The sequence below is a fragment of the Miniopterus natalensis genome, chromosome 13 (assembly GCF_054644295.1).
Source record: "Miniopterus natalensis isolate mMinNat1 chromosome 13, mMinNat1.hap1, whole genome shotgun sequence".
Classification (NCBI taxonomy): Eukaryota; Metazoa; Chordata; class Mammalia; order Chiroptera; family Miniopteridae; genus Miniopterus; species Miniopterus natalensis.
The window spans coordinates 39,372,119-39,397,523 of record NC_142093.1 but is presented as its reverse complement, the minus strand read 5'-3'; the positions used below and the strand labels follow the sequence as shown (position 1 = coordinate 39,397,523).

General features: G+C 48.1%; 1 protein-coding gene across 1 annotated transcript; it reads right to left on the bottom strand.

The window, feature by feature from the left end:
* Window positions 1–356: 356 nt before the first annotated feature.
* Window positions 357–24,728, bottom strand: VAX2 (ventral anterior homeobox 2). Its single transcript, XM_016202503.2, has 3 exons — window positions 24,503–24,728; window positions 7,118–7,305; window positions 357–836 (listed from the first exon to the last, which is right to left on the bottom strand). The coding sequence occupies exons 1-3, from the start codon at window positions 24,726–24,728 to the stop codon at window positions 357–359; spliced, it is 894 nt and encodes a 297-aa protein (XP_016057989.2).
* Between the last annotated feature and the right edge of the window lie 677 nt (window positions 24,729–25,405).

Here is a 25,405-nt window from a genome sequence, read left to right as displayed (position 1 = left end):
GGAGTGGAAGCCAGGTAGCCAATGACCCCCCCATAACTGTGAAGGGGCCCAGTTTCTGCCCCCTCCCATGAGAGATCCCCCTCACCTTAGCCCATTTTCCTTCCCAGTGAGGAGAGGGAAAGAGGGGTGGAGGGGCAGGGGTGGTGCTGGGGGGACTCCGTTTCCTTTCGTCATTGCTTTACTTTTATTTCAGTGAGAGGCTCACGCACGCCACACTCACACACACAAACTGAGCGACCAAGGCCCTCTGGTCCTGGCCCAGAGTCTCTGAGCTGGGGGGCAGGTGGGGCAGGACGAGTGGCTGCCCATCTCCACGGGGCCTGGGGGCGGGGGTGGTGCTGTGCCTGGGGACAGTGTCACATCGGGGTGGAGGCTGAGGCGTTAGCTTTCTTGGGGCCCCCGGGGCTGCCTTCTCTCCGCGCTAGCCGGCTGTAGGGCGAGCTGTAGGGCTCGAAGGCCGAGGACCCCAGTTCATAGCCGGCAGGCAGGTCCAGGAGCTGGGCAGCGGAAAAGCAGAGCGCAGGAGGCAGGGGCCGCAGCGGAGGGGACGCCGAGGCCAAGGTCGAGGCCGAGGCCAGCGGGTTGAGGCGTGGGGAGGAGTTCCTGGGGTCAACCAAGGAGGTGCCCCTGTGGCCCGCAGGCAGGCCCGGCAGGCCAGGTGTCAGTGCCAGGAGGCTGGGGGCCCTGGGCACGGACAGGAGCCGGCCCTGCTCCAGCAGCCGCAGGATGTTGGAGGTGGCGAAGGCTTCAGAGGCCGAGGAGGTCGCCTGTTTCTCCAGGTCTCTGCTCTGGTCTTTCTTCTGTTTGGTGCGTCGGTTCTGGAACCAGACCTTCACCTTGGGGTAGACGGGGCAAGGTGTCAGGAAGGGAAATGGGACAGGCAAGGCAAAGGGGCAGGTGGGAGGAGAAAAGGAGTGGAGGGGTATGGGGGTGCAGGGGTATGGGAGTGGGGGAGCAAGGGTGGAGTGAGAGGGGAAAGAAGAACATTCTGATTGTCATTAAGGTCTTCCTCCAACCAGCCTGCTGTGGGTGAACTGATAAGGGACCCTGGCCCCCCCAAATCATGGACCCCCTTCCACTGCTAAGCTGACCCTGGCCTAGAATGGAAGAATGAATTGGCAGATGGAGGGTGGAGCTTGGACGCACAAATGAAGTGCCCCTCTTGGCTGAACATATCTTCCACTGTTAGTCAAGTTCATGGTTTCAGTCACTATTTATTTGCTAGTAATTCCCAACTTGAGATCCAGGCCATTATCCAACTGCCCGGTAAACTCCACTTGTACAGCCCTGGCTGGTGTGGCTCCCATGCCAGTTGGTTGGGTGTCATCCTATGCACCTGAAAGGTTGCTGGTTCGATTCCAGGTCAGGGCACATGCCTGGGTTTTGGGCTCTATCCCTGGTAGGGGGTGTGCAGGAGGCAGCTGATCAGTGTTTCACTCTCACATCATTTCTCTCTCTCCTTATCCCTTCCTCTCTCTGTAAAAATCAATAAAAAGTCTTCTAAAAAGTAAAAAAAATAAACTCCACATGTACAGACCCAGCTCAGATCCACTCCCCACTCCCCCACAGAGGGGCCCCTCCCCACCTTCTGTCTTCCATGAGGAGCACCTCCATCTACCCAGCAGAAACCTCAGGAGAGCTCTGGAGGTCCCCTCCCCATTCCCTAGCACAAGCCCTCCTCTCTTCCCTTGCTCTGGTCACTCAGGAGAGCCACCTGGGGAACCTAACTCACACTTAACCTCAAATCATTCCACTCGAATGGGGTGGCTGGGTCCCTGACACCAGGAGCTTCTAAAGCTCACCAGGTGATCCCAAGCTGAGAGAACCACTGTTTAAGGATCCCTGTGCCTCACATTTACACCTTAACATTTGCAGGGCTGGGAACAAGAGGAAACTACAAGGCTCTGGCTCATGGCCTGCCCTGGCTCTGACTTGCAGAGCCTCTCTGTGCCAGCCTGTTCTCACTTTGCAAACAGCCCTCATTGGCCACTCTATGGGCTTAAGCTTCTGAATAATGGCTGCATGGCCTGCCCTCGGGAATACTGACGTGGAGAGAGGCCCAGGCAGGTGCCAGAAGTGGGTTTGGGCCATTTGGCAGGGAATTCTGGCATCTTGGACATCAAGGGTGTGGTCTAGAAGGTAGGTACAGGCTTCTGGTGGTGGGCAGGACCCCTTGGCCTTGCAGAATCTTCACCCCACGAAGGGGCATGACCAGCGGAGGGCCAAAGTGCAGCCCTCTACGGCATGGGGCCTACGGCATGGGCCAGTTGCCTAGTCTGAGGACGGTCCTACCTCTCCGGTCTGGACTCTGCCCGCCTCTGAAGTGAGCGCTCTAACCCAATCTGACCATCCCCCTGTTCGAACCCATCATAGCCCCCTCCTATCCCATAACCTGTAAAGTCTGGGCTTCCCAACATGATACCAAGTGAGAGGGTGTGGCATGATGTCCAGGGGGCCTCCCAGTGGCCACATACTCAAACCTGGGACAAAGAGGTGTCAAGTATCCCACATCCTAAATGGAACCACTAACAGAAGCACAGAGAGAGACCCTTTTTCAAGGCCTATGAGAGGAGATCTAGCCTTCTACCATGGCCCTCATCTGTAGAAGTAAAGAAAGGCTAGGAGGGAAGTTCAGTGGTCAGTCCTTATGGGGACCCCTGATGGTGACAGGAGACTTCCTTCCATCTCTGAGAAGGAGAGGGTGCTCCCCCGCAGAAGGCAAGTCAGGAGGCTTAAAAGAATCACTGGTAGAGTAGCAAATGGTATGGTGAAAAAGACCCTGAGGTCAGACAGCCTGGATTCAATTCTGGTTCTTCCCTTAATTAGTTGGATGACATAGGACAAGTTACTTAACCTCTCTGTGCCTCAGTTTCCTCATCTGTAAAATGGGGATTGTAATAGTGCCTCCTCATCAGTTTGTTGTGATGGCTCACTGAGCTAACAATATGGACTTAATCTAGTGCTGGCAGATACTGAAGTCTTTTAAACAGTGTGGTGATCACATCAGCTGAAAAATATATATAGTTGTTGGGTCTTCTCTAGAAATTTTGACTTGAAACATGTGGGCTGAATGTGGAATCTGAGCCAGGAATCTGTGTTTTAATGAGAACCTAAGGGTTTCTACATGTAGGTGGTCTGCACACCAGTCCTTGAGAAACGATGCTTTAATCAAACACCAAACATTCTCCTTGAAACAAAGCATAGTGACAAAATGTATTAGGTGTTTATGAAAATAAGGGGAACTAGAGTACTCGGGACCCTCTTTTTTCTCTGACAGGAGAGGTGCTTTCAGTGCAGGCACCCTGGGGGAATGGGGGTGGTAGGAGAGTCTTCTGATGGTTCCAAGAGAGAGATCCCTTTGAGATCCCCACCTCCTGCTCTCCAGGGCCTTCTTCACTGCACAATGTCAGGTTCTGGGCAAGGCCACGGGTGGAAAGCAGCCACGCTCTGTCTTGTTCACTGTTCCCACATCAGAAGGGCCCTTCCTCCTGCAGACCTCTGTGGGTGGTGGGGTGGGGAGGAAAGGTCTTCACTGTTCTGTCCACCCAGTCCTGTACATGGGCTTCCCATTTAAATGTTTAGACAACTCGACTCAGTTGGGCACACAGAACTTAAGGAGGAGACTAGAAATCTGAATGGGCGCTGGAAAGCCCTGTGCTTTCTCTGTTGAATTAGGACCACTCCTGGGCCCTCCTGGTATCCAGGCGAGGAGGGTCAGCATTCTGGTTGGCAGCAGGAAGAGAAGAGAAGAGAAACAGGCAGATACAGAGAGAAGCAGGCACTTGGAGAGCAGTTGGGCCATGTATTCAATGGCGCACCATAGAGAAGGTCTGTGAGTACCTGGAGCTGGAGACTTGGGTCCACAACAGCCTTCGGCTTCCAATCTCTATAGGCCTGGTTATACCATGGCTCCTGTTTGTGGATTTGCACATGGCTGTGCCTCCTTTTTATCCCTTAGGAGCCCATCCATTATCTGGACACACTTGAAGAAATCCCTTATTCTTTCCCCCAAAGAGCTTCATGGAAATGCTGGGGAGGTAGCACATCCAGAAAAGGTACGGGAGCTCCCTGAACTGCTCCCTCGCCTTGCTCTGTGCATCTTTCCCATGTGGCTATTTCGGAATTGTATCCTTTATAATAAATTGCAGACTTGTATCCTTTATATATAATAAACCAGTAAATGTAAAGTGTTTTCCTGAGTTCTGTGAGTCATTCTAGTGAGTTATCAAACCTAAAGAGGGGGTGTGGGCACCCCCAAATTGAGAGCTGATCAGAAGTGCTGGGAGCCCTGGGACTTGTGACTGGCATCTGATGTGGGAATGTCTTGTGAGACTGAGCCCTTAACTTGTAGAGTCTGTGCTAACTTCAGGGGTTTGTGTAAGAATTAAATTGAATTGAACGATGGGGCATCCAGTTGATGTTGAAGAATTGGTTGCTGTTGGTGTTGGAAAACACCACACATTTAGTATCGGAAGTAGTGTCAGAAGAGAAACCTCACAACTACTGCACAAGGCTGTGGTGAGAACTAAAGGAGATAGAACGTGTCAAACACTCAGAACAGTGCCTGGTGCATAGGAAGCTCTCAATAAATGTTAGCTATACTTTATCTTATCTGCAAAACCCCAGGATTGGGAAAGAGAAAAGAGGGTGGTAAGCAATAATCAGTAAGGCAAGGATTCCTTGAGGGCTCGCTGTGTACCCAGTTCTGTGCTGGGCTCTTCAAGGAGGCCTGAGGAGACATGGCCTTCAAACACATTCCTGTCCTTGGGAAGTGCTTGCTGGTTGGTGCCCACCACACTACACACACACACACACACACACACACACACACTTTACAGATCCAGCCATGTGGAAAAGCTCTCTTGGGAGGAGACCAAGATGCCTTAGGAAAGGCTTCCTGGAAGAGGAGGGGCTCAGCTTTGACCTTCAAAGGCAGGTAAATGTAGAGTGTGTGGGGCAGGGTAGGGGAAGGATGAGTTCTCGGCATTTGAGGTGGCCTTGGAAAGCAAAGTTTTGGGGGAGTGTTTGGGGGCAAAATTAGGTGAGGCAGAGGGTAGTCAGGGCAAAGAGGAGGGGCAGGTATTGAGGGGTGACTCTGTGCCTAGACTTCAGGGTTTTAGGGTATCTCCCTGACATCCTCCAGGAGCCACTGAAGCTCCCTCTGTGAGCACAGCCTGGCTTTCTAGCCCCGGAGGGAGCCCAGCTCTAGGGAGGACCCAGCTACCGTGGGCCATGTGCTGGGTTGTTTGGGACTCTACAGAGGCCTCTGGAGGAAGACAGGTCCAGGTGCAGAGGACTGACTGATGTCTGCAGGACATCGGCCCTTGCCCGGCAGGCCCCATCCTCCCCACCTCTCCTCCTCCTCTCGCCCCTTCTCACCTCTCTCTCTGCCCCACTCAGGGTTTACCTCGGGAGGGCGGGGCAGTCCAGGCATATCTGACCGCCCCATCACGAGGGGTGGACTGGACAGCATTCTGTTAGTGTGACTGGAGGAGCTGGAGGAATTCTGATCAGGCAAGTGGTGCGACCCAGACTTAACCGCAGCACCTGGGGTGCCAGGGGTAGGACAGGAGCCACAGTACAGGGAGGAGCCTCACCCATCCTCCCGCAGCCTCCCCCAGCAGGCGCACCCTTCCAGCCTACCTGCTTCCTTACTCCTCTCCTTCCTCGTATAAATCCTGTTTTGCCCTTGTTTGCAATACATCTGTTGACTGATCTCCCTCATCTATGAGATTAAAATACTAGAGCTGTTGCTAAACAAACTCTTTGACAAGCTCCAGGTTGATTGCCCACTTTACAGGCAGCATAAAGATGCTTCTCCAAACCCCAGCTCTGGGGCTTATTAGTTGTATGACTCTGGGTATAATCTTTCTTCATCTGTAAAATGGGATAATACTGCTACTACATCAAAGGGTTGTTGGAAGGGATTGGTGAATTAACATATCCAGAATTATAACCTTATTTTCTTTAATCTGGCCCTTTATTGTGATACTTTCCTTTGACTCAAACTGGCCTCGCCTAGCACCCTAACTCACCCACCTCCCTCTCTCCTGCTTAACATTAAGTCCTCAGGACAAGGAGGCTCTGGTCAACAATACTGAGACAAAGTTTTCAATCAAACTAAACATAATATCTTGGGCTTCAGTTGTGTTTTAGCTCTGGACCCAGGAAAGCAGAATGATCCCACAGAACAAATTCTTGTGAAATTGAACAGAACAGCTGCATGGCTGCCATCAGGACCAGATGCAGTGATCAGTTACCCCCTACTCTAGCACCAACCGGTCAGCAGAGAACATGACCCCAACTCTATCAGTCACCATGATTAATGATTTTTCCCCCCTGTATAATCCATCCCCTAGAAGCCACCAGAGAGCTAGGTCTTTGAGCATGAGCTACCTGTGAGTCAGCATGGCTCCTTCTCCTTAATAAAGCATTACTTTCTTGGCTGCAAAAAAACAGCAACAAAAAAAACCCAAAAAACCAAAACAAAAAAACCCCACCACCAACAGCAAAAACCCATACCCAAAGCACTTAGAACAGTGCCTTGACACAAGTAAGTACCAAGTAAGTATTATAATTATTGTTGTTGCTATCACGACATAGCTCTATTGCCAGCTTGAAATGCCCCCATCCACACAGGATAGGGGCTTAATTTACAAAAGCTTTTCCTTTGGGTTAAGCATACTATTGTTAAAATGCTAAGCTTTTTGGGGTAAAGTGGGTGTTCAGAGCCCTTCTCTCTCACAAGAGGTTCTGAGCCACCCTGGGATGAAGGGAAGGTGACTGAGGGTAGGAAAAGGCCCTGAATGGGGAAATGGGGTCCCAATTGTGTAAAGCCTCATCTCTGCCCAAATCCAACCTTTCACCAGTCCTCTCTGCAATCTCCTTTCACTTGCCAACATCCCCCTAAGCCACTCCCTGCATCCTGAGTGTCCTTCCCCCCAGGTTTCTCTGGCCTTTCCTCCTGTTCCATCCAAATTGCCTGATGCATCCAGAAGGCCCTGTGGCGTTAAGCCTGTCCCTAATGCATGTCTGAACTCCTCCAAAGTTGGTTCTCACACCAAAGGATTTCCCAGGCTGCCGGGACAGGGGTGGGGTGGCTCGGATGTCGTCTTACCTGGGTCTCTGAGAGGTTCAGCTGGTGGGCCAGCTCAGTGCGCTCCCGGCCCACCACATACTGGCAGCGCTGGAACTCCATCTCTAGGCGGTACAGCTGCTCAGCCGTGAAGGATGTGCGGGTCCGCTTGGGCCGGTCCAGGTCCAGGCCCTTGGGTAGGACAATTTCCCGGATGGTCCCTTTGGCATCTGCAGGGGCCATGAAAGGAGGCAGGTTAGTTCACTAGTTAAGGAGTTGGGCCACCAACAAGCATATTAATTACAGGGGAACTCCTTGGGTTGGGCGTGACTGTGTGACCTCTGACAAGTGGCTTACCCTCTCTGGACCTAGCTTCCTTAATCACCAATGCAGTGTGTCATATCTAATAGGTATATGTATGTGAATGGGCCTCAGTACAAATACTTTCATAGCCTGGGCAGAAAGGACTCACTCTGACTCAGCGAGGGTTCTGTTCCCTCAGCAGAGTAAGGGAAAAATGGAAAGAGATATAGCAAGTCTTCAAGTGCAGAGGAAAGCATTCGTCAGCATTAGGTGTGATCAATCAGGTAAGGCTACTGGAGGAGATGTCCAGAGCCAGGTCCTGAGCCCTGTGTGTGTGCACATGGGTGAGCACTCTGCACAGACGCTCCTGGGGTCCATGCAGAGGCAGAGGTGTGAGGTAGAGGACACCCTGGGAAGCTGGGGTCCCCAGGAGGAGCCCAAGAACCCTTGCTACTACATCAAGCTGGGATGCCTTCCAGAGGGGGGCTGTTGCCACTCCCTATGAACCTGGTTCTAAATAGCAGGGCCACCCTCCCAGGCCCTCCATGCACGGCGCCTCCAATATTCTGGAGCCTACTTAGGAGAGGTTGAAAACCCTGCAGCCCACACTCACCAAATAGTCCTGCTTAGAGAACACAGTAACAGTGACAATGTGGTCAGCAAACGTCACATGGGGGTGCTATTTATATATGCATCAGCTTTAACTACAAGACACAGATGATTCATGTTTGAACCATACACATGGATGGCTTGGAATCTAGTTATTAGAAAATTGTATGTCAAAAATTAGAGTGTGGAATATGCAGCACTGTATTCTGTAGGATTTACCAAACCACTCCCAGCACACGAAGGCGATAATAATAAAGCTAAACTAACAGAAATTTACAATTTCCTAGGAAGATGAGCGTCAATGGGAAAACTCACCAACTCCAGGCAGCCCTGATCAAGCACAGGCAGCCCCAGCCCCGATCAAGACACCCTCCACAGTGGCAGGAACTCCAACCCCCAATAGCAGGTGTGGTGTCCCCCGCTTATGCTTTAGTCATAATAACAGCTGCCGCCTCCTCGCAATGCTTGCTCTAAGTCAGGCATTGCGTTAAGCGCTTTAACCATTCCAATGTCTCAATGAAGGTGGAACTATTATTTTCCCCATTTTACAGACAGAGAAATAAACAAAATGTAAGGTCACACTGACATTGTTTAGTAAGTTCTAGAAACACCCTCATTTTACTTTATAAATACTCTCGCTTAGTAAGCCTTAATGATTCAATTCATAGGTTATAATGAAGGGGACTTTGGCCGTGGATAAAAATAGAACTTTCTGGACGGGTGCGTCATTGCCCTGGAAGACACAGGAAAGGACCTGCATTTGGGATGTGCGTTTGTCAAGAGGCTCCTCGTCAGCCACAGGACTGCAGAGCCTACCCTTAGAATCCCTGCTCTAGAGGGTGAACCTGAGACCTCTCCCTCCAAATCTACCCCACCCCCCATAGTGTTTTTGAAACTGGTTCCTCCTTGCTCCTGCCAGGGTCAGCTCACTCCTCCAGGATGCGCTGTAGCTCCTCATGGGCTCTGGCTCATAGGTCCTGTCTTGGATCTCAGAGGTTCTCAAGCACCTTCGTGTTCACAGTCAAGCCTCAGGGAGAAGGTGAGTCTGCATGGGGGGACACAGTCACTGCTCAGAGGTGGCCCTCTCCCCACTACTAGACAGATCTTTCTCGGGGATGCTGGGCAGAACACGACAAATGGATGTGGGTCCTGCTCTTGGAGTGTTGGTGGGAACCACAGGCTTTTGGGACAACTCAAGCTTCCCCTCCAATTCTTTCCACATTCCAAAAAGATGGGGTAATATTTGTGGCCCTGTTGTGACTGGGTCCCACTATTTCCAATTGTGAGCCCAGTCTGAGAACTTCCTCACAACACCTAAGTGATTTCATCTCCAAAGGCATTAATTTTTATTAAAAGTGTCTTGGGGGTAGGGTGCTGGAAGCTTCACACCCTCTCCCCAGTGAGCCCCCCCAGCGCTTACCTGAGGCCCTGAGCCTGTGCTCCTAACCACCGAGGTCAAACCACCCACAATCACCACCACCCCTTTCTTCCTTGTGGCAGAGCTGAGAGGAGCATCCCCACCTCAATCAGAAGCCAAGGTCAGCTCTCCTGTCAGATACCAAAACATGCCTTACAAATAAGCACGGGACAAGATGCTCCACATCGCTAGCCCTTAGGGAAAGATGAGTCAAACCACGAGAAACATATCAAAATAGATAAAATAAACAACACGGAGAGTGCCAAATGCTGGTGAGGACGCAGAGAAACTGGATCTCTCAGACATTGCTGGTAGGAATGTAAATGGTTCAGCCACTCTGGAAACCTATCTGGCAGTTTCTTAAAGAGTTAAACATACACTTACCATAGAATCCAGTGCTCACACCCTTGGGCATTTATCCAGGAGAAACAAAATCTTAAATTCACATCACAATCTGCATATGATGCCTTGGCTGGGTGGCTCAGTTAGTTGGAGGGTCCTCCCATTCACCAAAAGGTTTCAGGTCCAATTCTCAGTTGGGGGGCCTAAGGGAGGCAACTGATCTATGTTTCTCACATCGATGTTTCTCTCTCTCTTTCCCCCTTCCTCTCTCTCTCTAAAATAAATAAATAAATAAATAAATAAATAAATATATATATCCTTGGGTCAGGATTAAAAAAACACACCAGCATATGAACATTCATAGCAGTTTTAGTTGTAATAGCCTCCAAATGGAAAAAGCCCAGATGTCCTTCAGTGGGTGAGTGGTTAAACAAAATGTGGTGTAGCTACACTATGGGACGCTACTCAGCAAGTGAAAGAAATGACCATTGGTTGACATGACAATTGGACAAATCTCCAGGTCATTATGCTAAGTGAAAAAACACACAAACAACCCAAAGTGAGTCCTCAAGATTCTGTACTGTATGATTCCATTTCTACAACATTATTAAAATGACAAAGTTACAGAGGTGGAGCACAGATCCATGGTTGCCAGGGGTTAGGTGAGGGAGGGTATGACCAGAAAGGGGCCTGTGAGGAAGCTTCTTAATGACGATGAATGGTTCTGTATCTTGACTGTGGTGGTAGTTATATGGATCTATAAATGTAATAAAATATCATTGGACTATCTATGTATAAAGACAAAATGTAAGTACATGCAAAAACTGGTAAAATCTGAGGAGGGTCTGTAGTCTAGCGAATTCTATTGTGCCATGTCAATTCCCTGAGTTTGATACTGTATTACAGATATGTAAGATGTCACCATTGGGAAAAGCTAGGTGATGGATATACAAGAGCTCTTGGTACTATTTTTACCATCTGCGAGTCTGAAATTATTTCAAAATAAGATATTAGCAATAACAACAACAAAGCATGTCATGAAGCTATAATGATGTTCTGTCACAGAAATGGACAAATCCTATAGAGGAAAGAACGCAATAGTGTTTCCCCACAGTGCCTCTGCATTCTACCCATGATTTGTAAGATGATTTTAAATGGCACATAGATAAACATTTGTCATTTCAATAGTTAAGCACTTATTCTAATGTTTGCTAGAAAAAAAGTTAAACCTATGATTTTATGTGCTTAGGATGAGGCTAAAGTAGGTATTTGTTTTTAAAATGTATTATGCTAAAATATTAAGTAAATAAGTGGAACATGAATATAACAGAAATGATGGAAACAGTATGAAAATGACTGGATATCGGGAAACAATGAATCAAGAGTACACAATTAGACCCATGTACATATAATGATAGAGTTTATGATCAAGGGAGCATTCTAAACGGGGAGAGTTTGATCTAGTCAAAAAGTAGAGTTAAGTAGATTGATGTCTATAAATTATCTGTTTGGAAAAAAATTAAATTATATTTCAGCCTCATACCATATGTAACAATACATTTCAAATGAATTAAAGAGCAAATCATAGACTATAAAATGATAAAAGCACTAAAAGAAATATAGGAGAGTATTTTTATAATCCTAAGCTTGCAAAGAGCTTTTTAAGCAAAATACAAAACTATAGCTGAAAAGTCAACAAAGGATGTATTTGAATACATTAAAACTGAGAAGTTTTGCATAACAAAAGTACCAAAACCAAGGTAAAATACAAAAAAAAAAAAAAACCCAAAAAAACAGAATAGAAGAGAATACTCTTTTAAAAGGCAAATATATATATATATATATATAAAATCCAGAATATATAAAATGCAATTACAGGTAAATGTTTTTTTAAAAAGAAAAATAGTCTAGTAGGAAAAACGCTCAAGTAATTTATCTGGGCCATTCTCAGAAAAAGATGCCAAATGGCCAATAAACATATGGAAGGACAAGCACAGCTTCGCAGAAGTCAGGATAATTCAAGTTCAAGCAACAATGCAAAATCATTTACCTCCCCTAAGATTGGAAAGGCACTGAAAGATGGGTAACAAAGCAGTGATGCACCATAGGAAAATCCACCCCTTCATTCACTGTTGGTAGTACCATAAACTGTCACGATGTTTTAAGGCTGCATTTGTCCAGATTAAAGATGCCTGGACACTTTTATTTTAGTAGGTACTTATCAGAAAAGTCACAGGTTCATGTGCTCCAAGGGCTATATAAGGATGTCTGCTGCAGCATTGTTCAAAATGTTAAAAATTAGAAAGCAGCCTCGATCTTCTCCACAAGGCAAATGGCTGAACAAATTATAATAATTCACACTATAAATTACTATAGTGTAATTAAAAAGAATAAGGCAATGTCTATATGAACTGACATTAAGTGAAAGAAAGCTATTGAGTAACATTTTATTTACAACTATATATAATATATCCAACTATTCAACATATACTTAATAAGCACCTACTGTGTCCCAAATACTGTTATATGATCCAGGAGATCGATGTTGGAATCCTGGTCAGAGGATTTATCACGTGCCTGGGTTGTGGGCTCAATCCCCAGTAGGGGGCGTGCAGGAGTCAATCGATCAATGACTCTCATCATTGATGTTTCTCTCTCTCTCCCTTCCTCTCTCTGAAATCAATAAAGACATTAAAAAAAAAAAAAAAAAAAGAAATGAGCAAAATAAATAAGGTCTCATATTCCCATAGACCTTGTATTGGGGAGAAAGACAGAAAATAAATTTAAAAAACTAATATGTAAAGTAATGATAAATGATAGGAAGACAATAAAACAAGATAAGGTGATATTACTGACTCTCTCCAAATAACCAAAACTCAGTAACCATAGCATGTGTGTGTGTGTGTGTGTGTGTGTGTATATATATATATATATATATATATATATATGCTTGTGCATGTGCATATGTGTGTGTTTGTGTGTGGTGTGTGCGTTTGCTATTTTAGCTAGGATGGTCAGAGAAAGCCACTCATCAAAGTCAAGTTAGTGAATAAACCATGAATGCTGTTCACCAGGGTTTCTAACTCCTTTCTGGCACATGGTAAGGTTGCACTAATTTTCTGCCCTTTGAAATGAGATATGACAACATGACTTGTTTTAGCCAAGAGGAAAGGATGCCGGCACTTTCAGGTGAACACTTGAAAAGCTGGTTTACCTGCCACACCCCCTGCCCCCTGTGGTGATGGTCCTTGATCTGGAGCAAAGATGGAGTTTCATCAGCCTGGGTTTCTGGTACCAAGATGAGCCCTGGCTCACCTGTGATGGACTTATCATAGGAGCAAGAAATACAATTGTGTTTTGTTAAACCTCTGAGACTTTGGTTGTCTCTGCACCAAAATCTGGCCCATCCTTAGGGACAAGCCTCCTTCCCAGAATCATTCCTTCTCTGGATAGAGTTTGGGGGAAGCACTAGGAAGTAGGAACAGCTTTAATTCCAGGGTCCCTCTGCAGAGAGGTGCTTGTTAGGGTGAAATGCATGGGTCTAAATGGAATGAGTCTTGAGTTTTATTGCCCTTTAGGGATTCTCAAAAAGGGGTGAACCCTAAGGTACTGGGGAGAGTGATTCTGTCCAAGGAGCTTCTGCCCCAGGAGAGGTAGTGACCCCTGCCTGACAATGCTCCTGACCCCAGGACCAAATAATACCCCTTCTGGAACCTCTCCCAGGAGATCCCCTCAAAGTCCCTCCTGACTTCATCCTGCAGCACTCAGGAAGTTCCTTCGCATGACAAGCTGCTAATGTGCTGATTTTTCAAGTGTGACAAGGGCTTTCCAGCCTTAATCTGCAAATATAACATGATTACTATTAAAATTCCTTATGAAAAATTCACTCTAAAGTTTATTGGGAAAATTGAAAATGAAAGAATAGTTAGGAAAAAGCATTTAAGAATGAAGATAAAATACTCCCTTATCACATAGCAAAACAGATTACAAATCTATAGCGACTAAAACGGTACGATGCTGGCACAAGAGTTATGAACCAAACCCACGCAGAAGTGAGGATTCGGTATGTTATAAAGCTGACATTTCAAATTAGCTGGAGAAAAGACAGAATTGGTAAGCATGTGGCTTTTGCACAATTAGCTCATTATTTGGACTAAAGTAATTGTCTCACACTGCATACAAAAAGAAATAAACACAAGACAGATTAAAACTTTAAATGTAAAACATGAAGCTCTAAATATTGAAAAACACCTTAAAAGATATTCTTTAAAAGGAAAACCAATTACAGTTTTGAGTACCTAGAAGTTTCTGCAGGATGAGAGACGGTTAAAAAACAAATGACAGATTGGGATAAAATATTCGTAATGCATGCATACCAGAGTCTAATTTCCAGTACACGCACAGTCTCTACAGACCAAGAAGTAAAGCCACGCAGTCCAGCGGGAAGCTGAGGAAATTATATGACGGGTTATTCAGAGAAGAGAAATGCAAGCAGCTAATAGATATAAAAAATACTCAAGCTCAGGGGAATCAGAGAAAGTGAAAGAACAGCAACGAGATACAATTTCTTTCAGATGCCATATTTTATCTCTCAGGCTGGGAAAATGGTGCTGGCAAAGGTGAGGAAAAATATAGGTTCTCTGAACCTCTGTTAGTATGAATACAATTTAATTCAATGTGAGGATTTTTTGGAGGACAATTTCACAATGCCTAGCTCAATTAAAAATGCATAAATTCTTTGTCCTAGAAATTTTATAGAGGTTTCTACCCCAGGGAAATATTAATATACTTTGATAAAGACAAATCAGCTGTTTGTAGCATAGTTTGTAAGAGAAAAAAAGGGGAAAGCTAGATGTTTATCAGTAGGAATATGCTGATAAAATCACAGTGTAATCATGCCTTTTGCTGGTATATTAATAGACATTAACAAGAAAGAGGACCATCTCCATATTCTGACCTGGATGGCTGTTCATTATATGCTGCTACATAAAAACAGCAAGTATGTATAAACCAACTTTTACAAAGAGCAAAAGTAAAACTATTAAGTGTGTGTGTGTGTGCGCGCGCTTATACCTACTTAGGATCAAGTCTCAGGATAAACACCTCTCTCTTCCGTTTGCTCTAGAGAGTGGAAGCTGGTCAGAGGGGGAAGATTTCTCCCTTCTTACTTTGTGTACTTCATTATTATTTGGTTTGTTGCAAGGACTAACAAAAATAATTTTGCAACAAAAATTTGAGATATATATAATATATGTAATATTATATAGGTATATGTAATATGTTTATTTTTGGTTGGAGAAAAACTTTCTAATTGAGAACTAAAATGTAGAAGCCCAAAAGGAAATGACCATTAGATGTGATTACAGTTTAAATTTTGATTCAGAAAAAAAAAAAATTCATAGCAAAGTTAAAAAAAATTTATAGCAGTTTTTTAAAAAGGAGAAAAAATTCATAGCAAGTTTTTAAAAAGAGAGATCTGCAAAACATCACTGAAAAAAGGATCATTTCCTTAGTGTATAAAAAGTGTTTACAACTATAAGAAAACAATGAGCAAACCAATACAGAAATGGCTAAGTTCATAAATAAAAGATTCACAGAATATAGAAAATAAAAACAAAGAATAAGTCTATGAAAATATGCTTAACCTCACTAGTAATTCAAAACACTAATAAAAATGTGATTTTTGTGTGTTTTTTCACTTGAAAAGATTTTACTCTAAAAGATTGAGCATATCCTGGGATGGGAGGATGTGGATAAGTGGCACATTTATACACAATTGCTGGGGGTATAAATTAGTACATATTTGGCATTTGGAAAAATCTGTCACAATTTTAAGTGTATATACTTGGATTTCAAATGTTCACTTCTAGGAATTTGTCCTGTAATTATACTCATACCAGATATATATGAAATGATGTTTATTTAAAACATTTTACTATGGAAAATTTGAAACATATACAAAATTATAGAGAGAACAGTATAATGAGCCCTGATATACCTCTCTTTTGACTTCAACAATTACAAACTCAGGAACAATCCTATTTCTTCTCTATGCCGTAATTTTAAGCAACTCCCAGACATTATGTCATGCCATCTAGAAAATTTCTGTATGTATCTCTTAAAATTAAGGTTCCTTTAAAAATAAACAACCACAATACTAATACCACAATCCAAAATTAACAATAATTCCTTAATATAAAAGTCCTACCGTTTTCACATCTTTCAGATTGTCTATAAATGAGGCTTTTAACAACCATCTGTTCAAACTGGGATACAAAGATGTTCACTGGAGCACTGTTTGTAACAGTGAAAGAGTAGAATCAGCCTAAATATTCATCAATAGGGAACTGTTTAAATAAATCTGCATAATGGAATACTGTGCAGGTATTTTTAAAAAACAAGGCAGTTCTATATAGAAAGATTTCCACAAATGCTTAGTAAATGAAAAAAAAAAGCAGGTTGAAAAAAATCCCACTTCTGTAATACATAACTTTCATAATTATGTTTTTCAGTTACTAGGGAAAGTTAGGAAGGTTACATCTTGGGAGTGTATGATATGGGAAAAATAAAGAATTTCAACCTTTACATGATATAGCAAAACAGCATAGATTGGTTTTGTAATTAGAAAGTTACTTTATACTTCAGAAATAAAGTACATCAGAAAAAATTAGAGAAATTATAAACTGAAAAAAATTGCAACACATATTGAAAGCAATGAGCTGCTATCCATAATACAGAGTCTCTACAAATTAATAAAGAGGGGATATTTGAAAATTAAAACTGGTCAAAGGAAATGAATTAATAGGTAACAGCAGAAGAAATACAACTGGCCAATAAACATGAAAAGAAAATAAACGTCATTAATAATCAAATAAATAAATAAATATTAAAATGCCAGTGAGGTACTATCTATATCTATCTATCTAATCTATCTCCATGTCCAATGTGGGGAGAGGGCACAGGTAGGGGTATAAATTGCTAAACATTTTTTTCTTGAACAATTTGACAATAGCTATGAAGATATAAAGTATAAACTGTGTTGGCCAGGTTTGGAGATACAAGCACTGCTTTTAGGGGGTGGGTGTACCATCTGTAAAGGGCATTATCTTCCAAATTACAAATATAGACACTCTTTGACCCAGTAACATACTTCTAGGAATTTCTCTAACAGATATACCTATACCGGTGGAAATGACTAAGGAACAAATTTATTTATTGCAGCACTGTATATAGCAGCAACAGATAAGAAAAAAGCTACATGTCTACCAAGAGGGCATCGGTTTTATAACGTACATTATGGCCCATCCAACCTATATAAATGGAATACTATGCATCTGTAAAAAAAATGAGCAAGAAATTATTTACATCCCAAGATATATTGGTAAGTGAAAATAGTAAAGTGCAGAAAAATATATAGATGTTACCATCTGAGTAAAAAATAAAAGCAAGAAAAAAGACTATATCTGCAGTGACGTGCATAAGCATAACAATTATTTGAAAGGACATATTAGAAAGCATTAAAAAAAAGAGGGTGCCTTTGAGCCTGGTGAGAACCTGGTGAGGACAGGGCTGGGAGAGAGGTTTTTCACTGTGCATTTTAAACAACTTTTTGAATTTGGAATCACAAGGATTACTGTTTTTAAATGAAAGGAAACACGTTTTTAATTTTAAAAAAATTTTAGTTTCTGTAACCTTTTTCAAGCAGCAATTCCACTGCTAGGAATTATCCCTTGGAAATAGTCAAAGAAGTGCGGCAAAGACCTGTGCCTTGTGAATTTATTTCAGTGTTTACATTTGGGGAAAACAACCAGAACATCCACCAGAGGCAAGGGGAATTTGGCTTTCCCCACCCAAAGGAACAGTGTGAAAGCGCTGAGCCTGAAAAGACAACCTCCGCGGATTAAAGTCTTTAAAAAGGTAAACTGCAAAAACAGTTTATGTAAAATGGTTCCGCTTTTGCTAATGTTTGTATATGCACATGGGAAGAATACACCTGAAACTGGGAAAGGGGGTGTTTCCGGGAGCCTTCGCCCGCTTCGGTTTTACTCTTTGTTTTTCAATCCCCTCGACCCGCAAGCGCGGCCCTGCGGGAGGCTGGGACCTCCGGAGCGTCCTCCACGCCCCCGCCCGCTCCCCGCAGCCCCCGCGTGCAGGCGGTGGAGCCCGCAGGAGTAGCAATATTAAGAACAGACCCTGGCTTTAATTTACCCCGGTAATTTCAAATCCCCGCGAAGGACTGGAGGTGTATGATTGCGGCGAGGAAGGGGCACGCAGATATTCTCACCGCACTGGCTGGCTGTGCGGGTGGAACCGCACACGAAGCAGCCAAGAGAGCCGGGAGACTCACCACCGACCTTGTTGCCCTGAGCCTCCCCGGACCTTCTGCTGCAGCCCCGCGGGCCTCCAGGCGGCCTCTCCGCCCTGGGGATCCAGCTACCAGTAAAAGAACCACATTTGAGGTTTTTCAAGTTTTATATTTCGGTGGTTTCCAAAGTTGAGGATTGTAGAAAATTCCAAAAATATGGCGTTGTCAGCTTTATATTTTAAATTATTCTGTGTTCTGGCATCATCGCCATTTCATAGGAGGAACGACATTTTCATGTCGAAAAATAAGGTCATCTTGGAACAGAGGTTCCTCCCGGGAAGGGCGTTAGAGCCTTCTATTTAGTGAAACAGGCGATGTCTCCTTTCATTCATTCCACAAATGCTTACTGAGCGCCCACTGGGTGCTAGGAACGCGTCTGTGCGGCTGCAGGGATTTGGCGGCACGGTGACAACCTCCTACGTGGTCCCCCCGCTGCACCAAGGGCTCCTGGCTCTGGGCAACTGCCTCCCTCTAACTGAGCGCGCACAGGGCCCCCTGGTCGCCCGGCCCGGCCGCAGGCGCTGGTCAGGAGCCCAAACGACCCTGCAGGAGTTAGTCTGTCGGTTGGTTGGCAAGCCGGGGCCCAACGCGTAGGCTTTAATGTCTGTGCAGTGAATCAAAGAGCGAGCCAGCAAGCAAAGGGCAAGGCCCAGGGTGGGGGTCGGAGGGAGAAAGTGGGAGAGACGATTGGAGGAGCCTTAAGCGCCCCAGGAGCACCTTATAGCCGGCTTCACCCCCACCACCCCTTCTGTGCTTGCAGCCAGGGCTGTTCTGGGTCGACCCACCCCTTGGCGATGTAGGCCAGATCCCGCCGGGTCCCAACGCTGTCACCATTTCAGCAGTGCAGAATGCCGCCCTGGTATTCACGCTGGAGACCCTCCAACCTCTCTCTTGGGTTGGGGGGGAGGTCAAACCAGGCGCCTAGACTACCCTAGGTGCCAAAGACTCCTGGGCGGGGCCCACTCAGCCTCGGTGTTCTCTCTCAGAGTTTTTCAAACTGAAGTAGGAACTCCCTGGACACACTGCCATGAAGCCCCCACAGGCTTTTGGAGGAGAGCAAGGCCAATCTTTATTTTATGTCAAGCAAACAGGAAGTAGAAGGCGAAATTCATATGCTCCCTTATGCCCTCACCCATTTAAAATACAAATCAAGGAAACTTGGCAAACAGAGCCGGGAGCTTAGGGCTAGTAAGGCCCCAGGCTCATAAAGGGTAACAAAAGAAACAGCATAGAGCCATTAAGACCCTTAGACTTCTCTCTCCCTACAGATGATGGGCAGTGGGTAAAGACTCCAATTTCTTTGCCAGCTTAGGCCGGGGGACACACATCTCCGGTGGTCCCCTCCAGTCCCAAGTACTCACTGCCTCAACTATCAAAAGACTCAGTCTCCCAGCCCACCAGTTCACCTGGGAGCCACACCTGTATGCTCCAATCCTGTGTGTGTGTGTGTGTGTGTGTGTGTGTGCGCTGAGAGAGAGAGATGTGGCAGTGGGCCCATGGCCACTTGAGTCCAAGCATCTACACAGGGCCCAGAACAGAAGGAGCCGACCAATGTCCCACCCCGCACAGTTCCTTGAAAATGAAAGCACTCCATCCACACAGGCACACCACACAAGAGGACACTTTCGGTTGCTAGCCTGTTTCAGTATGTTTTCGGGGTGGGGAATAAGGAGGGCATGCATGTAAGGGAAAAACAAAGACCAAAATGATAGGGCCCAGCACACACCTGCCATGAGGATGTGCACCCTTCTGCCAAAAGCAAACAAAGCAAAAGGAAAGACAAAACAAAAACAATCCCAGGAAAATAAAAAAGAAACCTAATATTCTCACAAACCCCAAAACTAAAAATTAAAATAAAAACCCAAAGTGCAATAAACCCTAACACTAAAAATGAAAATAAAACCCAAAGTGCAGTCCCCTGCAGGGACCATTTAAACTTTTCAGCCACTGCCTTGGAATGCTGGTCCTGGCTTATCGCATCTATGAACAAACTCTGATATTGAGGCAGTGGTCCCACCGGCCATGGAGGGCAGCAGCTGAGACTCGAAATCCAGTGCTAATTCCTATACAACACTGTATAGGAATTGAGGAAACACCCGCGGGGTGTGCCCTAGTTGGGGCTGCTGAGACCTGCGGGGGAGTCCTGGGGCATGTTCCTGGGGCAGCCCCCCTAGGATCAGTGGCTGTTGTAAATCCAAGCACAAAGCAAGGGGACATGGGGCAAGCTTAGTACAGGCTTGGCTGCTGATGGAGGGAGTCTGTTCCCACAGGCCACTCCCAGTGCAAGCCCCCCAAGCCGTGGCACCTTGCCAGGCTTCTTCCAGTCTTCTTCAGAGGCATCTGGGGCATCCAGTGTTCCGCCGGAGGGGGGGGAGGGATGGTGTCTGCCATTCTGCTGTTCATAAATGTTCCCGTGTGTGTTTCTGGAGCGTGGGTCCAGCACTGTCCCTGGATTCTCAGCGGGGTCGGACCTCACTAAATTCAATGCCCCCTTTCCCTGCACCAACATCCACAGGAGAAATTGTCCAGCGGCAGCCAGAGACCCCTGCCTTCCTACGTTCTCCCATGTCCCCAGCCGTGGAGCACTTCCATCAGGCTCCCAAGTGAAAGCAGTTCTGCTGGCTAGTGGGTGGTGGTGTTGGGGGTGGGGTAGGGGACCAGGAGCCATTCACTCAGTCAAGGGATCTGGCAATTTTCCTATACTCCTACTCCCAGACAGGGTGCTGAGTCAGGAACAGAGCTCCTCAGGTCTCAGGCCGCGGGAGCACTCTTAAGGTAGCCTCTGAGTCCTGCCTCAACTGGGCCAAGGTGGCAGCACCAAGTTGGGGGCAGAGGGTGTGGTCTGAATGGGGTTTTGAGTCTCACAGGCCCAAGTACCGCTTCAGGTGAGTAGGGACCAGGACCATGCACTGTTTCGGTGACACTGGCAGATGGCCATTCCAGGCTCTATCCAGAGGGGTTGTTGAATTCGCCTCGGGATTGATCTGGAAATCACATGGGCGCATCTGAGTGTGTCGGTTCGAGCCAGGATTGTGAGGTTGCAGAGAGTTTGGGGTGAGAGTTGCCCCAGCTCCTGTGACCGCGGGGATCCCAGGTCCACCGAAGAGGCCTTTGCACCGGGGCTGCCCTGTGCGGTTAAAGCCACAGCAGGGAGGTGGCCTGTTCCCCACTGCCTCCTGCCCAAGTTTTTTAAAAATATGAAACAAAAGGATTCCCCATCCCTACCCCTCACCAGCCAGAGGGCAGTTCAAGCAGAGGTGTGGGGAGGCCTACACAGCTGTATGGTCCCCGGGGAAGCCTAGCTGTGTCTGCAGTGGGGTGTGCCAGGTTCCTGTTGTGTGCACAGGCTTGTTATCCCAGTAGCCTTGTTTGTGCCGTGTGTGGCATAAAGCAGCCACCATTTTGAGGCGGGGGAAGCAGAAAGATCAGTCTCCTTGGTTCCCTGACCTGCATTTCCCAGAGGCAGCCAGAAACTTGAGTGATTGGTTGAGCCAGGGTTCCCGAAGGGAATTGTCGGGGGCCTGCAAATGTGGTCTGAAAGGTGTCGGGAATCCTCTTTTCATCCGCAGGTTCTTCACCCCTTGGCTGCTCACCTCCAAATCCTGTTGGGCCTGGGGGCACAAAGGCCACCATGTTCCCAACAGGGGGGTGAGTTGGGGGAAGGCCTCTGTGGAAGGAGGCCCACTCCCAGAAGTGGCTTGTGGGTCACCTTGGAGTTCCCCTGTTTACATTCAATAGAATATTTCTGAAAATTCTGCTGGGTGTTCGCAGTTTTATGGACACGAGTTTTGACTCTTGGCACAGCCCTTCAAGGTCAGAGGTACAGTTGAGGAACCTGAAGCATGGAGGGGGCAAAGAAACTGGTTCAAGTTCAAAAAGGCTGTAAAGCCAGTGTTCCAAATAAACTCCACGTAATTCCAGCGCCCAAGCTTTCCTCTTACTCCACTGTGCCATGGGACACCCCTAAAGATCTGCTACCTTGGGATGGTGGCCTCAGGGGAGCAAGTTCAGCGTGGAAAAGAGGCAGAAAGAAGGGCAGAGATCCAGAGAGAGAGTGGGCCTCTTTCCCAGAATCCTTACCCCACCAGCATCCTGAAGGCTATGATGGCAAATGCCTCATTCACCGTTTTTTTTGTTTGTTTCCTCCATAGATACTTAGGATGTGTCCTCAGAGGTTAAGGGCAAAATGTACCCTCTGCTTAGAGCATACTGGAGGGATATTCGTCTTGGGGCTAAGGCACTGCTGACTTCCCTTCACCAATGCTGAGCCTTTCATTTGTCAGAGCCTTTGCTCTGGGCCCCAGTAGGGGCCTGGAGTGACTCAGGTGACCCTGGCTGGAAGGGATTAGTGGTAAATGACATCCCAAGTATCTCAGGCCTATAATAACCTCCTTGTTATTAAAAGGGAAAGGACAGAAGGATTTATGAGGGCTCTGTTTACCTTTTATTTCTTTTAGGTGCATAAATACACCTTCTATGCTATATTTCCATTATATTGTACAAATGTAAGGCATCGCTGTATGTGCATACATGCATTTGTAAGAGTACACCTCCTGCCAATGCACACAAGTCCATCTCTGCCTGGCTGTGGATTATTCCTGGCTTGGGTGACTCACACCCCACAGAATTCACAATTGTCCAGGCAGAAGGAAATGCCCACCCATAGATGGAGTGTGAGGTAGTGAGTGTCACAGGCACTTGAGGGCCTTAATCTGGTAGTATGGGTTTTGAAGACCAATTTCTCCATTTCTGTAAACCCTGCAGGTTTCCTTAATGGAACTCCAAGCGATCTGCTAACATCTTATACCCAGGACACCCCACAGTCTATGGAATGGCATCTAATTTAATCCCAGGTGTCAACAGGTGCATACACCTCTTGGAATCTCTGCTGGGTGGGGAATACCCCCCCCCCCATGTCCTGTCCTGTATCTCAAGTCTGCCCCCAGAACAGCCCTGGGTACCCTATCTCTAGGTCACCACACCTGACACCAGGAGTGTTTCCCAAGCCAGGGTCCCTGAGTCTATGTGCAAAACAGTCACCAGTCAAGTTCACACAGGGCTGCCTCCATGCTCTACCCTAGCCCTGTCCCCCATTCCCAGAACCACTCAAACCCAGCAGCTGTGGGGAGGACAAGTTCGACCAGGCCAAGGTGACCCTGTCTGTGTGTGAGTAGCCCAGCTCAGATCAGACAAAACTCGGGATGCTGGCGCTGGAGCGACCTTGATCTAGCCAGCATCAGGCTGGTTCCCTTTGCCCAGGCGGTGGGCCAGAAAACACTCAGGGCCATGGTAAGCAGGACAGGCGCTTAAGAAAGAAGAGGCTGGGAAAAAGCAGCAGGGGGAAGCGGGCGAGTAGTTGGAGAAGGGGGCCAGGGCAACCACTACCAGCGAGTGGCCTCTTCTGGGCTCTGGGTCTCCCGGTCCGGGGGCCCTGGGATGATGGGGAAAACAGACCTCAGGCTCCGGCCGCGGCCTAGAAACGGGCTGAGAGCAAGACGCCAGAATCCCCTTTCTCCCCGCATCTCTCTGGGCGAGGCCCGGGTCCTGCGAAAACTGAGCCTAGACCTTCCCTAGAGGCTGGCTTGGGGGGTCAGAAGAGCCTCATTCTCGCGGGGAGAAAGCTGGGGAGAGCTGGGTTACTCGGGCGCAGTCCAGAGCCGCTGGCAGGAAGAAAGCGATAAGAAGGCCAGCTCGGCGGAGAGACACGGCCCGGGGAGAAGGGAGGCAGGAGAAAGGCGAGGGAGAAAGGGGGCGAGCAGGCCCGGAACAGGCCTCACCGACGGCCGCCTGGGCCCAGGCGCTGCGAGGGAGTGGGCACCGAGAAAGCGAAGCGCAGGTGGGCAAGCGCCCTGCGGGCCATTCCCCGCGTCCTCGAGCCTCTCCCGAGGGCAACCCGCGCGGTCTGCGTCGCTGGGACTGGGACGCGAGGCTGGGCAGTGGGGGGAAAGCTCCCGGCAGCGGAGCGGAGCCCCGGCCTTTCTCCGCCGCCCCGCGGTTCCCGGCCCTGGCCCCTCCTCGTCCGGACCCCGCCGAGCGCTCGCGATGCTTTTCTCCGCGCCCAGCGCGAGGGACGCAGGGCGGAGTCGCGCACTCGCACCTCTGCCCCTGCCGCGGTCACCCGCCGGGTGAGCCGAGGGCGAGCGCCGCCTGAGGGGCTGAGAGCCGTAAGACGGTGAAATGGGGATCTCGTTGGCCCCATTCGCCTCTTTGTCCCTTGCACTCATGTCAATGTCCAGCACACAATAGACGCTCAAAACAATAGTGACCGAATGAATGACTGAACGACGGCCGAGGGAACGAATATACGAATTGGGGGTGGCGGGAAGGTCCGAGACCCCAGTTGAGGTAGGGTGCGGGTCCCGCGGTCCAGGGCCGCGAGCCGTCCTCTTACCTCGCACCAGGATGCGGCGGCAGTGGTCTGTCTCTCCGAGCCCCGGCTGCCCGTCGCTGTCGGCGCCGCTCTCCCTGGAACCCGCGGGGCTGGAGGCAGAGGTCCTGGCAACCTCCCCTGGGCTGCGGCCGCCGGCGTCAGCCCTCGAGTCCTCCGCTCTGCCGCGCCCGCCGCGCGACTCCCCGCGTGCGGGGCCACGGTCGCGCTCCGCGCCCCCATCGCCCATACCGGCCGTCACCGCCGCCTGTGCCACTGCCCGGCGAGCCTGGGCTGGCCAAGCCCGGGGCTCCGGGCCCTGGCGCGCCCCGCCCACTCCCACCCCCACTCCGCCTCTGGCCCCGCCCCCGCCCCTTGCTCCGCCCCTTTCTGCTGACGCGGCCGGCGCCCCGTGGGTCCTACTCGCAGTGGCGCACTAAGGCGCAGTGGGCGCTGGCGGCGGGGCGGGGACGGCGGCGCGGGGGCCCCACCCCTCCACCCCTCTTCCAGCCCTACTCCCCTGGCCCACAGAGGCTGGGGTGGCTCTGGGCACTGAGGAGTGCCCTACATCTTCTCCTGGAGTTTATCAACTCCCTCCCCCGACCGCCAGGGAACGCCCCCTCCACTCCCAGGGTCCTGCTCCCCTCGTCCGCAGGGAAGTACGCAGCCTCAGCGCTCCGGCTTTTCAGCTGGATCAAAACCTGGAGGTTGGCCTTGCTTGTGGGCTTGGCGGGGTGGGGGCTGGAGGCGGGGGCTCAGGTTTAGGGTTCAGCCCTCCATCCTCGCCCTCAGATTCAAACCTCCAGCCACACTAGAGAACCCAGACCGAAGACCCCTCCCAGCGCCCCAGGGAGAGCGAGGCTGAGAATGCAGTAAAGGAGCCGGGAGAGAGTGAGGCTAGGGGACTGACGGCGCGACCCACACTCT